Source organism: Oryctolagus cuniculus, chromosome 15, assembly GCF_051225735.1.
Source record: "Oryctolagus cuniculus isolate XC-2025 breed Fujian yellow rabbit chromosome 15, ASM5122573v1, whole genome shotgun sequence".
NCBI lineage: Eukaryota > Metazoa > Chordata > Mammalia > Lagomorpha > Leporidae > Oryctolagus > Oryctolagus cuniculus.
Genome location: NC_142881.1, coordinates 52,260,185 through 52,276,303, shown reverse-complemented (window position 1 = coordinate 52,276,303; position 16,119 = coordinate 52,260,185). Strand labels below are relative to the sequence as shown.

At 42.4% G+C, this 16,119-nt stretch overlaps 1 protein-coding gene across 50 annotated transcripts in view; it reads left to right on the top strand.

The window, feature by feature from the left end:
• ANK3 (ankyrin 3) overlaps positions 1-16,119 on the top strand; it is a 712,348-nt gene that overhangs the window by 560,625 nt on the left and 135,604 nt on the right. For all 50 annotated transcript variants that reach the window (XM_089314884.1, XM_089314922.1, XM_089314920.1 and 47 more), the window contains 5 exons: positions 1,494-1,691; positions 3,037-3,135; positions 3,417-3,515; positions 8,860-9,057; positions 12,659-12,757. In XM_089314884.1, the coding sequence (XP_089171010.1) occupies positions 1,494-1,691; positions 3,037-3,135; positions 3,417-3,515; positions 8,860-9,057; positions 12,659-12,757 (693 nt within the window). The remainder of the gene's footprint in view (positions 1-1,493; positions 1,692-3,036; positions 3,136-3,416; positions 3,516-8,859; positions 9,058-12,658; positions 12,758-16,119) is intronic.

Here is a 16,119-nt window from a genome sequence, read left to right as displayed (position 1 = left end):
CCCTGGCTTCAGCCTTGCTTAACCCTGACCATTGTAGCCATCTGGGACGTTAACTAGTGGATAAGAGATTTTCTCTCTCTCTCTCAACACTGTGGTTTGCTGACCCCGGAACTATAGAATGCTGGTTAAATCCCCAAATAGGTTAAATGGAACAAGTAAGAAATGCTATAATCTAGTACAAATGACAAGAAACCTTTCACTTGTAGGCGTTAATAACATAGCAAACATGCTTAGGGAATGGTTTCACCCACATGCTCAAGTTGAGGATAGGATTTATATTTATCATTTCATTAAGGAGATGGTGTGTGTAACGGTCAGCTAGACTATCTGGGGTTGAATCTTGGTCCACCATTTAGTGGCTGTGCAACATCTGGTCAGTTAATATCCCTGTGCCACATTTCCTTTCAGAGTCCTCATATAGAAAGTCTGAGTAATGCTTGTTTCAAGTCATAGGATTATGGCCAGGCTCAGTGACTTAATGTAGGTGGAATACTCCCAACAGAACTTGGGGAATAGTGGGCGTTCCGTAAACACCTGGTAATGGTGGTGGCAATAGTAGAGATTTTCCTTTGGCCTCTAGCTTTCTCTGCTCTCAGTATTCCTCTCCTCCCTCATGGCATCTCCTTTGACTTAGCTTATGCTTCCTTCTGGTTACCTAGCCCCTCTCGTTTTGACCTTGCTCCTGTTTCTACTTAATTTTTCCAAAGAAATGTCCTGTGTTCTAGCCTCTTTGGTCTACCTTTCCTAGTCAGTATATTCATCTAATTTTACCACATTTCAGTAGAGAATTTCCATCTGGAGGACCATCATGGGGCATCTGGGCAAATTAGTAAATGATAAGTTTTTTACTTGGGGAGGGGTGAGGGCTCTAAGGGCACAGGACCTGGTGAGTACCTCATGCCTTGGGGTTAATTACAGTGTGGTGACCCTCCACCCTAGGCCATTGCAACCTATGCCAGGATGCACAATCTAGCAAGCAGAGGGTATCAGCCCCCTCTGCCCTCTCAGCTGGGAGCCTTTGTCCCATTACTCACACACCTTAGGCTGTCCTCCTCTCTCTCTGCTTTGGAATATGGGACGGGAAGCACCAATTAAACAATTAATTACAGATGAATGCATAATGACTAATGGAGCTATAATATGCCCCCAGACATGAGTTTTATAGAACATATGCACTTATCTCCCCAAAAAAGGAGACATCAGAGGTTAAAAATGGATACTCTGCAGCCGGTCATGGTGGGGGGACATTTACAGATAGAACCGCCTTTTGCAATGTTCATACTAATAGAATACTCCGAGAATACTTAAGGAGCTTAGATCCACTAGTGCCACATTTCTGAACCTGGTAGAAAAAGATAAACGACGGTCTTTTTAGCAGTGAATCAGAGTTGAATGCACCTCGAACATCAGGCAGCTAGTGCTCCCTGTAGTTCTCACAATGGCGCCATTGTCTTCTGAGCTCATCAGCCTTGCGTTTCTGCCTTGCTGTTTAGGATGACCAAACCCCACTCCACATTTCAGCCCGACTGGGGAAGGCAGATATAGTCCAACAACTGCTGCAGCAAGGAGCATCTCCAAACGCAGCCACCACTTCAGGGTACACCCCGCTTCACCTTTCAGCCCGGGAGGGCCACGAGGACGTAGCCGCATTCCTCCTGGATCACGGAGCGTCTTTATCTATAACAACAAAGGTACGAAAGCAAGTTCAGTAAGTACAGCAGCTGCCTTGGAATCCCAGCAAGTCATGGATGTGTTTAGGAAAACCCTGAGGCGGAAGAAGCATAGTTGGTTGTATTTTGTGGTATTTGTTTATTTGTTCATTAAGTTTCTTAGCAACTTCTAAAGAAGCTTTATCGATGTTGAGAGCCAGAGCTTTCTTAAAAGTCATTTTATATATTTAAATGGCAATTTGGAAACACAACGACATGTTTCCCTTGCTGAAGCTAAGTACAAACCACACTATCAAAACCCAGCTGGTAAATGTCTTTATGATACTTTGAAGTCAGGAGGTGAACTTTTCTTGGGTTGTTTTTATTTGTTGTGGTTCTTTTTGTTGTTGTTGTCTGATTTATGGCTTCGTTTTTTACCTCAACTTTGATGTCTTCGAGGAGTACCCTAGCATGCAGTTGCTCTGCATACACAGAACAAAAATAAAATAATTTTATCATATTACACAGAACATGTGATGGCAAGATGAATTGGCCCTTGATGTGTCTTTAAAAACTCATAATTGATGCTGAACTCTTATTTGGATGTCAGTAAGGAGGACTAATGTGTAATCAGTGCAGAAAATGCACCAAAAACTATCCAGACAAATGATAATGATGGCTTCCTCAAACTTCATCTCTGTGATTCTTTGGACTGCAGATTCTTTGAGTCTCCTTTAATTTGTGAGACAGGATGTTGGGTGATGGGTTTGAGTGCCCCAGGCCTTCCACCATGCCTACATGGGCATTGGCTCTAGTTTGCCTCCTTATGAGGTCAAATGTATTGATGACCCTCCATTCCCTGATGCATACTTGGGACCCTCCTGAAGATCGCTATCCAGGTCTATATAGCAGTTGAAAGTTTGGGAGTATAGCCACTCAGCTCTCAATATCCAATTCTGGTATATGTGTTGGGCCAGAACCATGTGTCCTTACTCAGTTCACCTGTATCAGCAAAGGTGATAGAATTTCCAACTTTATCTACTGAAGACTGGAGCATCCATAAGATATGTGTATATATGGGGAAAGAGAAAGTGTCCAGTCTGGTGATATGAGACTGCAAGACATCTAGAGTTGCCCTGTATTTTCCAAAGGCATCCAACTTGGATGTGAGCTCCTGGAACCTAGTTTTCCTACAGTGTGAAACCCCAAAGTGGCCTTGGAGTGAGCCCTAGAGCCATCCCCCCAGCTTCCTCCTGGTGAGCTGCTAATTAGTTACATGTTGCGGCTCCCTCACCTGAGGGAGAAAAATATGACATACCCGAGTATGTTCTGCCCATCCTTGTGTATCATTTCCATCATTCATTATTTTTGTGTCTCTTTTTTTCAGAAAGGATTTACTCCCCTTCACGTGGCAGCAAAATACGGGAAGCTTGAAGTAGCCAACCTCCTGCTACAGAAAAGTGCGTCTCCTGATGCTGCCGGAAAGGTACGAGGTCATGGCCACCCTGCAACGGGCCACTTCCCTGGTAACCAGACTTGCACTTGCTAATATTCACCAACAGCCACTCACATGATAATCCACGTTTAACTCCTACGAGGATGAAGAACACTTGGGAGACAGGAGGTGAAGGTGGGGTCTAAGTATTGTGGAACTTGGAATGTAAACTGCAGTCTGTGTTGTATGCAGTCTAACCGCATTTCCTCAATCCAGGCATCTGGTACTGAGACACTGTTGACCCTGGTTGTTGTTTCTGCACGTGTTTTCAGAGCGGGCTAACTCCACTGCATGTAGCTGCACATTACGATAATCAGAAAGTGGCCCTTCTGCTTCTGGACCAAGGAGCCTCACCTCACGCAGCCGCAAAGGTACCCATAATTCACAGCTTCAGGAGAGCAGCGGGCACTGTCCTCTGGTCTCTGAATGCACATCTACTTTTTGCTTCATCTATTTCACCCTGCTAGGGCAGGTAGCACTTAGAAATCATACCTTAGTAAATCTTAGACCGGAACTTTGTCTCTTTAGTCAACTAACACCATAGATGTTCAGTAAAATAGGGGCTTGCCAGTTTCCTTTGAAAGTCCAGGACACCCTGAAGACTGTGGAGGAGGAAGAGATGGGGATACTTCTGGGCTGAGTTAAAAACATCAGCACATGGCCAGCGCCGCGGCTCACTAGGCTAATCCTCCGCCTTGCGGGCAACGGCACACCGGGTTCTAGTCCCAGTCGGGGCGCTGGATTCTGTCCCGGTTGCCCCTCTTCCAGGTCAGCTTTCTGCTGTGGCCAGGGAGTACAGTGGAGGATGGCCCAAGTCCTTGGGTCCTGCACCCCATGGGAGACCAGGATAAGCACCTGGCTCCTGCCATTGGATCAGTGCGGTGCGCCGGCCGCAGTGCACCGGCTGTGGCAGGCACTGGAGGGTGAACCAACGGCAAAGGAAGACCTTTCTCTCTCTCTCTCTCTCACTGTCCACTCTGCCTGTAAACAAATAAACAAACAAAAACAAAAAACACATCAGCACAGCCCAGAGGAGTAAGAAGGCTCTGACCTGTCAGAATTATACAAATTTGTGTTTTGTTTTCTTGGCCATAAAACATTGCTTTCAACTTGTTGGTGTTTCATAAAATGGGTTGAGAGGTGTTATATATGTGTTTTTATTATTGCTAAGAGGAATCTTTACTCTTATTGTTAGAACATTTTTGACCAGTAGACAACTTAGATTTCTGAGAAAAGACATAAATAGAGCATATAGCTGTGCCACTGCTCTGGTGTTCTGATTTGAGGGACAAATCATAAAGAAGAATTTGCTTAAAGACAGAATAATAGAATGTTACTGGTTTCATAAGTTTGCTACTGTGCAGCAGGTGACTGTGATCAGAGAACACCGGAATGATATAAACCACAATCTAAATGTTTGCCGGTTCCTGCGCTGTTCCTATTGGTTGAAGGGCTGTTCGCACCTCTGACACTTTCTACCTCATTGTTTTGGGGCTGCTTCACTGCTGTTCTTTAAACTCAGTGCTTAGATCAATTCAGTTGCACGCACTACTCCATAATTGTACCCAGTGAAATCGACACTCCAAAATCTAACTCCTAAATCTGCTTTTCACATAAATGCAAATTTTGCCTCCATAATTTCTCACCCTGACATGTCACGACACCATGGTTTGCTTGATAAATTGTTATCTTAAAAATATATCCCAGCATTATTCAGAATGGCCAAAAGATCAAAACAACTCAAGTGTTCATCATGAGTGAATGGATAAACAAAATCTGTGTGTGTCTGTATATGTAACAGGATATTATTCATCCTTAAAATGGAAAGAAATTCTGATGTGTGTCAGATGACTCCTGAAGACATTATGCTAAAAAGGAATAAACCAGTCACAAAAGGACAAGTATTTTATTATACCACTTAAATGAGATATGTAGAATAGTAAACTTCATAGACAGAGGTAAAATGTTGGTTATCAGGGCAGAAGGGAAGAGTGAATGGAAGGTTATGTTTTAATAGGTATAGCATTTCAATTTGGGCAAGATGAAAAAGTTCTGGAGATGGCCCAGATGTTCGACAAGTAATACAGATGTACTTGTTGCCGCTAACTTGTACACTTAAAAATGCTTGCAATGAGAAATTTTGTCATGTATATTTTTCCAAAATTTTAAAGAGAAAATTTGTGATGGAATTAAATGGTTATTCATTTTTATTGCAGTGTATTTTAATAACCCTGTGCATGCGGGCTACATATAAGTAACCCCAGGTTAGGAAATGTAGAATACCAATTTTGGCACAATGAGTGCCAGGCAGTTCTGAATTTACAAGAGTTATAAAATAAGCGTAACAAAATGAGTCCACCCTTCTATCACAAGTAACTCTTAAACAGGTCAGTAGATGATATATTTGTAGTTGATTTCCAGCTTCATTTGACAAGCAAGAATTGGTATTCATGATTCCATATCTGCAAAAAATCAGGAACTAGAAAGCAGCCCTTTAAATAATTCCTTATTACTCCCATTAGCATTGGACTTCTCTTCCAAGGTCAATTAAACACGAGCTTTTGTAATGGGACATCGATTTTCATACCCCTAACACAATTGCCTCCATCGGAGTGTTGTAAATCTTATCGCTGGCGCTGGTCCAACCATCCCCATCTCCCAGGGCAGTGGCACAGGTCAAGTACTTTTTCTAGACTTTGATCCTGAGCAAAGTCAGGTAAATTAGTTAGGAAGCTCCTTTCTCGGCGAGAAAAAAGGCCTCGCTTCAGTGGTTTAAATTGCAGACTCCATTTTTCTCACGTCATCCAGTCAAGAGGTAGGCAGGGCCGTTGTTGATGTCGGTGTAGTGTTTGCAGAGTGTGCAGGAAGTTCCTGTGATTTATTTTTATGTTATTTTTATTTTACTTAGTTTGCCTTTCCCTCCAGAGGGCCTTGAAGCAGGCAGGGGGAAAGTCAGCACAATCGGGCTTTCTCAGAAGCCCCACCCCTCCACTTCTTTTTACACCTCATTGGCTGCTTGCAGCTGCAAGGGATTGTGGGAAATGTAGTTTTCCTCTGGGCGCACGTCCGCCTTTCTTTTAGCTGGAGAAGGTGAGGGGAATGCACGCAAGGGTAGGCAATCTGCCGCTTTTGCTGCAGGAAAACTCGGGCATCCCTGAATCACGGCAGAGATGAGAAGTGCGGGACCGAACCATCCTATACGGATGTGACCGCAGCGACCTCAGTTAACCTTTCTTCAAATCATATTCTTTGTCCTTTTGATTTAAGGTATATTGTGTCGTCATCCTAGGCTTCCGTTTTTTAAAATCGCCACCATAGTTTCTTACTCATGCATATCCCTGAAACATGTGATTTTTGGTAATTGGGTGCTGAGAAAGTAAATGGACTGCTATAATCCACTTTAGCCAGATCTGCTTCCCCAGGCAGGGCACCGTGCTGGAGAAGGGATTGGCTTGAGTTCAGGCATAGCCAGGACACTAACTGCAGAAGAGCTAGCCTTTACTTACTAGCTTAGTATTTCTCGCCCATAAAGTGTGCAGCATGTCTATTGATGTGAATCAGTATGTGCGCGACAGTTTCTGGAAAAACATACAAAATATGATATAAATACTACATTTTAATTTTGACAGTTTAACATTACATTTGGTTTTATTTTCACTTTGAAATGCAAAGGCACACATGGCAAGCACTTACAGTTGAATCTCACAGCTTTATTTTTCTCCTGATAAGTGTATCTGCCTCTTTGACTGTGGCAAGTGATAATCATGTTATTTCCAGAAAACAGAAAGCAGTTAGCAAATATAGAAGGTTCCATTGTGGGTCTCAAAGTTAACTTTTTTTGTTTGAAAATTTTCAGAAGTCTTTCTGAGATCAACCTTGCTTTATTTGTTTCTCAGGTAGGGATCTCAGAATGAATCCCTAAGCAGCAATGAGTAATTTCTCTGCTATTAGCATGCATCACAGAGATGACAGATCTTCTTTACTTTTGGGGGATGTACAACTTTTTTTAAAAACGGAATTAGAAGTAATCAGGAAGACTGTCACGTCTGAGAAAGCATTGAGTTGCCTTACCGTGGTTAGGGATGGGGAAGAGATGAATTTGAAGTTGTGTCATTAGTAAAAGCAAGAAGAGATAAGATGCAGGCTAAGAAGCTAAATTCTGCCATTATCTGGCCTCTACCACTCTAGTTAGTGTTAGCATATTGACTAATCATATTTCCTATGTTAGTGCTGGCTTGTGCCCTCTTTTGTATAGGGGTGTGGGGTGTTCACTCCCTCCTCTCAATCACTGTAGAGTAGGGCTCAGTCTGAAGCTCAGCTTTGGTCTCTGAAGGGTGTGTCTGGGCAGAGGGACAAATGCTTCCCAGGGCAGCTGGGGCTTTCAGATGGCAATAGGTCAAAACTAAAAATAGGGATATAAAATCTCCTACCCTGGGTCATCCAGTTTGGCGGGGGCTAGTTGCAGAAGAGTGGAGAAGTGACATTTCCACTTTCATGGCTTGATACCTAATAACTTAAGTCCTCTACAATCAGTTGCAGGGTATTTGTCGACAAAGAAATGCTGTTGGACTAGGATGTGCCAGCGGCTTAAATCCAGGGGTTAACTGTAGCAAGCCAGCTGATCAGTGGGCACAGAAGCCCCCAGAGTTCTCTGTGTTGTATTTAACACATCCACGTGAATCAGAAAGATTACAATTGATCCTTTGTCTAACCTTGGATCATGTCCCCAAATATAAGTTCTCAGATTGCATTTTCTTTCTCTAAATCCCCCTGTTTGTGTTTAAAATATAATTCTAATTTATCACTGTCATATTTTATATTGTCAGGTTCATGTCCATGTCTACGTGGAATCTTGTACTTGTCTTAAATGACCATGCTTCTTAATAAAATTCCTAGAGATAAACTAGGCGAAAAATGGGTGAGATTTTTACACTGTGATCCACAAACATTGCTTTGATAAATAAATGGACATGTAGATGGAGGAATGTAATGTGTTCATGGGTCAATATTATTATGATATCAGTTTTTCCTGAATTCTGTATGTGTGTGTGTGTGTGTGTGTGTTTCAATTCAGTTCCAATCAATATAGAAGCAGACACTTTGTGCAAACAGACATGATGATTTTAAAAACTCACCTCTCTGTCTCTCTCTCTCTTTCACTATCTAACTCTGCCTGTCCAAAAAAAAAAAAAAACTCACCTCTTAAACATGCCACCTATCAACACTACTACATTAGAAATTAAATTTCTGGTAGTTGATCTTTGGAGTAGACATTCAAACCATAGTAGATGGCCATTAAATGGATTGTTACAACAATAAATGGCTCTAAACATGCCCTATTGGTATTCTGTTAATTCCTAGCAGGGTTTTCTCCTACCCCAAATTTAAGTGATTAAAAAAATAGAATTGGGAACCTACTAGTAAAACACCTATAAATGGGAAATCTGTGCTCCTTTTGGAAAACCAATAGTACTCTTGCTCTCTTGCATTACACTGGCCATGTTAAATTATATTTTACCTATTTAGGAATCTGGGAGATAGGAAAGCTATTCCATTAATGACACTGCTTAGTTTATCAATGCCTGCTTACCTTATCATAATTTTTCAGACAATCAAAGAAAACCACTAGAAAGAGAAATATGTACGCTTTGAAAATGCACTGCACACATTTCTGTTTTGTTCCTGGGCATGTGACCGAGTGATTCATGTTGACAGAATGGTTATACGCCCCTGCACATCGCTGCCCAGAAGAACCAGATGGACATAGCGACAACTCTGCTGGAATATGGCGCTGATGCCAACGCAGTTACCCGGCAAGGAATTGCTTCTGTCCACCTTGCAGCTCAGGAAGGGCACGTGGACATGGTGTCACTGCTCCTCGGAAGAAATGCAAACGTGAACCTGAGCAATAAGGTAACTTTTTTTTGCTCTGCAAAGCATATAAAACCTCATCACCAAGAAGGGTCACTAAGAATGAATGAGAAACCAGGATCAAAAAAAAATGTCAAAATATAATATTAAACAGAGGTATCTGCTAAAGTGTTGTTTATCATAGCAAAATCCTAGAAACAGTCTGCTTAAACAATGAGAGAATGGTAAATAAATAATTCTGTCATGCAGGTGAGTATATGTGCGTGTGACTGTGTATACATAGAGCCATAAAAACGAGGTCCACAGAGTTTTTAAGAGTAATGTGAATATCATTACTCATCATTACGGAATATAGCGACTAAAAAGTTGCAAATTGTAGCCTAGTTCTTTATTCCACAAAGAGTTTAGGGCCCTTACCTTTGCCTGTACAGTTTTTAAGTCTAGGTTACAAAGAGAAATTGGAAACTTTCAGCTAGTTCATTTCAGTAACAGAAATTTAGAGTCACTGTTTTATTGAATAGATGGAAAAAGCTAGTTTACAGGTCTAGTGTTTGTGGGAAAGTTGGTAGAACCTTCGGGAACTTCCCTAAATTCTTGAAGCACTCCACCTTTATATTTTACATCCTCATTATTTATGAAGAAACCAGAGTTTTGTCAAGCAAAGTGGATGTTTGTCCCACAGTTGACTAGAAACATGTTAATCACTCTATTGCTTCCCATTACATATAGTAAAGAATTCAGATTGGCCAAATTGTTTATTTGTATCTGCACAAAACAAAGGATAGATGTTTTTAAGTCTTCAGGAAGCCCGGTATTCCTGATAACCCACACTGCCTACCACTTAGTTTCCCTTCTGTTAGCTGCTAGCATAACTGTAGCATTTGTCATCCATAGCTCAGATATGGGAGTCGAGTTGCAAAATAGCAAGAGTTCCAGTGGGAGAAATAACAAGTGTGGTCTTTCTTCAGTGTCTGCAGGGGATTGGTTTCACAACCGCCTGCAAGTTCCAAGACCCAAGGATGCTCACGTCCCTTGTAGAAAGGGTCACAGTGTTTGTGTGCAACCTGTTTACATCCCACTGTGTACTTAAAATCATTTCTAGGTTACTTACTAGATCTCATAACAATGCAAATGCTATGTATCTAGTCACCATACTGTCTTGTTTAAGAAGTGATGATGAGAAAAATAAAGACTATACATGGTCAGTATAGACACGGGGTTGTTATTTTCCCCTCTGAAATTTTTCAATCCAAGATTAGTTGAATCCATGAATGCAAAACCTACCTATACAGAGGGCCAACTCTAACTTATATATATTTAATCTACGTGGCTTGTATTTTTAAATTCCAGAGGATCTGAGTCCTAAGTCTGATTCTTCCTCAAAGTGTTAATTGTGGCAGATTATGTAACTGCCCTGAGCCTCAGTTCCACCCTCTAGTAAGAGAAATAAGTGGCATTTTTAATCATGAGTAATTATCAAAATACCATAAAGATGTACAGGGAACTTCTGAACTCAAATTGGACTGTTGTGGCCTTCACATTATTTTTTGAAAACCTCTTTAGACAAACTACGTACATAAAAATTAAGTTTTGGGTAGATGTTTGGCACAGTGGTTAAGACACCACTTGGGAAGCCCACATTCCCACGTCCCCACATCAGATGGCCTGGCTTCAAGCCCTGGCTCCCCTTCCAGTTCCAACAGCCTGCTGAGGTGCACTGTGGCAGGCAGCAGGTGAAGGCCCAGTGTCTGGGTCCCCGCCATTCACCTGGAGACTCAGACTGAGTTCCACATTCCTGGCTTCAGCCTGCTCCAGCTCTGGCTGGTGTGGTTATCTGGGGCATGAACCCAAAGATGTGAAATCTTGCTTTGTCTGTCTGTCTCTGTCTTTCTATCTTTCCAATGCATTTTTAATTGAAAAAAAGTATTTATATCATTTATCCTGTTTCACCTAAGAATGTTTGACTTTTCCTTTTGATTTAATCAATGAATGAATGGCTTGAATGTTAAATGACAGACACTGGCTAAATAATGATTGAATATACAATACTTGACTCTACAAGTTCACAGTGGTTTGACCTAGAGAGCCAAGAAAACAGAGCTTAATGCAGGATTGTGATGCTATTTAAGAGGTGAGCCATTAGAAGGTGTGCATACAAATGTAATTGGGGCCTTTTGAGCATGAAGAAGAAAGAGCAGGCTGGCTGAGGCAGAAGTGACCCCATACCGAGGGTAGGGTGGCTGAACCACGAGGGTAGCACAGTGGTGAGCAGAGCACACAGGAGATTAGGGCCTGTGCCCGGAATACGTTCCACAGCCTTTGCTGAGAATCCTCAGTGCAGTCAGAGTTTTGAAATGTCTCAAACTTAGAATAGGTGACCATGACACACTTTCACAAAATGCTATGGCTGAAAATACCGCTTCCTCCAAAGTAGAACATGGAACATTCTTACATGATGATGTCCGTGTTTGGGTGGTGCCAATTTGGGCCCTGGCTTATTTTTCTTGGATTTCAAGTGAATACATTGGTCTTGCTTTTCCTGTTTCCTCTTTTTTCAGTTGTGTGTGCCTCTTCCAACATTCTATAAACATTATTCAAAAGTCACCAGTGACTGACTCTGGGTCCTGTATTTTTTGTGATGGAATAGCAACCCCTAAGTGAATAAACGTTCTGCATCTAGAAGGTTCTCTACCATGCCTGAAACATCCTTTGAGTCTTTCCTTTCTCTGACAAATAGAACAGGCTGGTGTTCTCACTGCACACGTGCTACACAGGGCTAGAAGGGCTCCACGACTCTAGATGCTTACTTCTATGCTCATAATGGATGAAAGAAAATAATCAGTACCGACACTAATTTACTCTTTTAACTGTGATTTATGGGAAAAACTGCTTTATAACTGTAAATTTTTTATGAATCTGAATACAGTCTTAGTGAGTTTTGTCCTGTGGTTTGCATATCCTCTGGCAAGGTCAGTTGCAAATGTTTCATGTAGTTACACCTGGATACTATCTAAGTGACCTGCAAATTACCAGGTTCTAGTATTCACATTATATTTCCTAGACAATCTGTCCCACCTGGAAGCAATACACAGAAAAGAGTTGTCAGGCTCTGGGAGTTAAAATGGAGAAAGTGCTATCATCAAGTGTCAATATTCACTTTGTAAATAGATATTATTAAAATTTGGGCTGAAGATAGTGCCATTGGTAATGTATTAAAATTCCTGAATAATTTTGTACTTAAGAAAAGTCTCCAGTACTTGGAGATGAACACTGATATATGTACGTATGTATGATATGTTGTCTTGGATTTGCTTTAAAATACTGCCATAAAGATATGAAGTCAGGACAGAGATGGATGAAGCAAATGTAGGAAAACCTTGAACATTGCTCAATCTGAGATGAGTGTATAAGGTTGACTCCATTCCCTCTGCTTCTGAGTAGGCTTGGACTGTGTCATTAAGCCTGCAAACAGACAGCAATGGTAAGAAAATATTAATAGAGTACAGTACATAAATATATTCTTAGATTTTTTTTAACACAGAAGTTGGAGGTTTACAATCCCGAAATTCACACTTTCTTAACTCTAGCCGTGCGTAATGGATCTTCCTTCCTATAATGTGACTGTGGACTTCTTCTTTTACAGAGTGGCCTCACCCCACTCCATTTGGCTGCTCAAGAAGACAGAGTGAATGTGGCTGAAGTCCTTGTCAACCAAGGGGCACATGTGGATGCCCAGACAAAGGTACGTGCCCCTCCCTTCCCCATGTAAAAATCACAACATGTCCATCTCAGTGCCTTCCTGTATGGAAACAACTACAATTCTATAGGAGGCAAAAACAAAAACCCTGTAATCATATGTTTTCCACGTAGTACATCAAAAGTATTTATTCAAAGTCTCTGGTTGTAGAGTCCCAAATAGGTTTGTCTTTGTGGCCTGTTCCCTGTTTCCCAGCTGCACGTCCATATGCCCTGTGTTAACACAGAGCCTTGTTGCATCAGATCTGCCCTTCAGGACAGGAGAGTAGAAGCTTGTGCCTGCCTTAGTTTTTGTGGCTGACTTGTGGAATGCAGGCTAGTGGAGCAGGTGTTTGGCTTAGCAGTTAAGATGCCTGCATCCCTTATCCAGGTGCCTGCCTTTGGATCTGCCTGGCTTCACTCCAACTTCAGCTTCCTGCTAATGTGCATTCTAGGAGGCAGCAGGTGATAGCTCAAGTGTTTGGGTCCCTGTTGCCTATATGGGAGAGCTGCACGGAGTGCCTGGCTCTCGGCTTTAGCTTACTCCAGCCCCAGCAGTTGTGGGCATTTGGGTAGTGAACCAGTGGATGGAAGATCTCTGTCTCTGTCTTCTCTCTTTCAAATAAATAAATAGTTTAATATATGTAAGAAGAATTGTATATATGTAAATAATATTTATAAGAAAGGAGAATTGTATGTATGTGCCATGTGTGACACAAAAACAGAATGCCTATGAACTACTATGCTGTGTGGAAAAAGCATTCTTGTATCAACTGTAGACAGGTTCTGAGGTATGTGAACACAATAAAGATATTGCTAATGTATAAGTGTCACCAGGAATTAGCCAGGCAAAGAGATTTTGCAGATATAAAAATAGACTGACTTTTGCTGATTTTCTTTATTTTGCTTGAATTCTTTCAACAAAAATGAATTCTGTAATATGGAAATTTGCATTCACACGGTAAATTTATTCTCTCAGTATTTACACACACACACACACACACACACACACACACACGGGCAGGCAGATGGGGTGAGACATATATACTTTATTAGGTTACCTCTCCTTTTATAGATGTAAAATTCTAAAAGGCTGGATCGGATCAAATGATCAGTCCATTTCTGCCCCAACACATCCAAGGCTTGTATTCAAGTTCAGCCAGGAAGAATGCAGATGGCTTCCGAGACCCAGTGAGGGGACGGGGCTAGAGCCCCACACCCTTCTGTCTCAGTCTGCACACAGGACTCTCTCTTTGTAAGAGCATAAGTCTCTACCAGGGTTTCCTCCAAACCCAGCCCAACTCAGTCTGTAGCAGACATTTTTGCACTCAGTGTCATGTTTTGTGCCTTTTCCTGCCCTATACAAATGAGGCACATCATCTCATTTCAGGAAGCATCTCTCTGCCTCTTACAAATTGTTTTTCTTTGCTTTTTCTTCTCAAAGATCACAGCCACCTAAAGGAAGAGAGGCTGTGATTGTCCCATTAGTAGAGTAGAGCCAGCGTGCAGAGAGAGGTTACATGCACCTGCTGTCTAACTTTGCGGATAAGGAATTTATTGCAGCCCACGGATTTTCAAATCTCACTGATAGAGAAGACATTCCCGAGCAGGCATTTAACCTAGCAATTAAGACTCCAGTTAAGATGCTTACATCCCACACTGGAGTAACTGGTTTCTAATCCCTGCTCCAGCTGCTGATTCCAGCTGCCTGCTAACGCAGACTCTGGGAGGCAACTGGTGACAGTTTGTGTAGTTGGTTTCCTGCCATCCATGTGATAAACCTGGATGGAGTTACTGGCTTCCTGACGCCAGCCTGGTCCAGCCCCAGCTATTGTGGGCATGTGGGAGTGAATCAGCAGATGGGAGCTTTGCCTCTTGTTCTAAGTCTCTCTGCCTTTTAAATAAATAAGCAAAAAGGGGAAAACATCCCCAAGCCGTCTTCAGGTGGCACACAGACCATTCAATTCATTGGCTGAAATTACAAAATAATGATGATGAGAAGATCAAGGGCTCTTTTTTTTAAAGATTTATTTATTTGTTTGAAAGTCAGAGTTACACAGAGAGAGACGGAGAGGCAGAGAGAGAGAGCGAGAGCAAGAGAGAGAAAGGTCTTCCATCCACTGGTTCACTCCCCAAATGGCCACAATGGCTGGAGCCTCCTCCAGGTCTCCCATGTGGGTGCAGGAGCCCAAGGACTTGGGCCATCTTCTGCTGTCCCAGGCCATAGCAGAGAGCTGGATCAGAAGTGGAGCAGCCAGGACTTGAACCAGTGAAGGGCTCTTTTCTCTTGTGAGGAAGAGACCAGAAAATCCTGGTCCCAGCATTGCAGCTTTCCCACAGGTGTGCTGACCCTTTACCCTCCCTCTCTCTTTGCACTTGAGGTTTACCAAAGCAGTTGATACTGAATTGTGCTGCTGCTGGCCACAGGGTTGAATGGTCAGGACTGAATAGCTGAGATGAAGCCCCAGCTCCTGCTTTTGAAATGAACAGCATCCTGAAGCATTTTATCTAGACCAGTCCCAAAGGCATTGATTCTTAGAGGGTGCGAACCAGAGAATTCATGGTCACATTCGATTTCTTTAAGGGTAGGTGAAACCAGGAAGAGTTTTGAGAACGTATCGATCCTTACTCACTTCACATCCATCGCTAGGCTCCTGATAGTGGCCCGATTCTTAACCTGAGTGATAGCCACGTGCCCTCATGAAATTCAAAGTCTAAACAGTGAGACACATCATCATAGCACTGATAAAAAGCATAGAATAATAGCTAAACTTATGACCCATTTTCTCTGTACGTCACATGTGCTGATATGTTGAATTCTTACAATTACCCTGTGAAGGTGGCAAAGTTAATATCCCTGTGTTACAGCTGAGGAAGCTGAGATGCAGGAAAATGGATTGCTTGCATAATGTCCCATAGTCATTGCAAAGCCTGTTTTTTTTGTTTTTTGTTTTTTTTGTTTGTTTGTTTTTGTTTTGTTTTTTTTTTTGTTTTTTTTTTGTTTGTTTGTTTGTTTTTGTTTTGTTTTTTTTTTTTTTTTTTGACAGGCAGAGTGGACAGTGAGAGAGAGAGAGAGAGAGACAGAGAGAAAGGTCTTCCTTTGCCGTTGGTTCACCCTCCAATGGCCGCCGCGGCCAGCGCACCGCGCTGATCCAATGGCAAGAGCCAGGTGCTTCTCCTGGTTTCCCATGGGGTGCAGGGCCCAAGCACTTGGGCCGTCCTCCACTGCACTCCCTGGCCACAGCAGAGAGCTGGCCTGGAAGAGGGGCAACCGGGACAGAATCCGGCCCCCGACCGGGACTAGAACCCTGTGAGCCGGCGCCATAAGGCGGAGGATTAGCCTAGTGAGCCGCGGCGCCGGCCCACAAA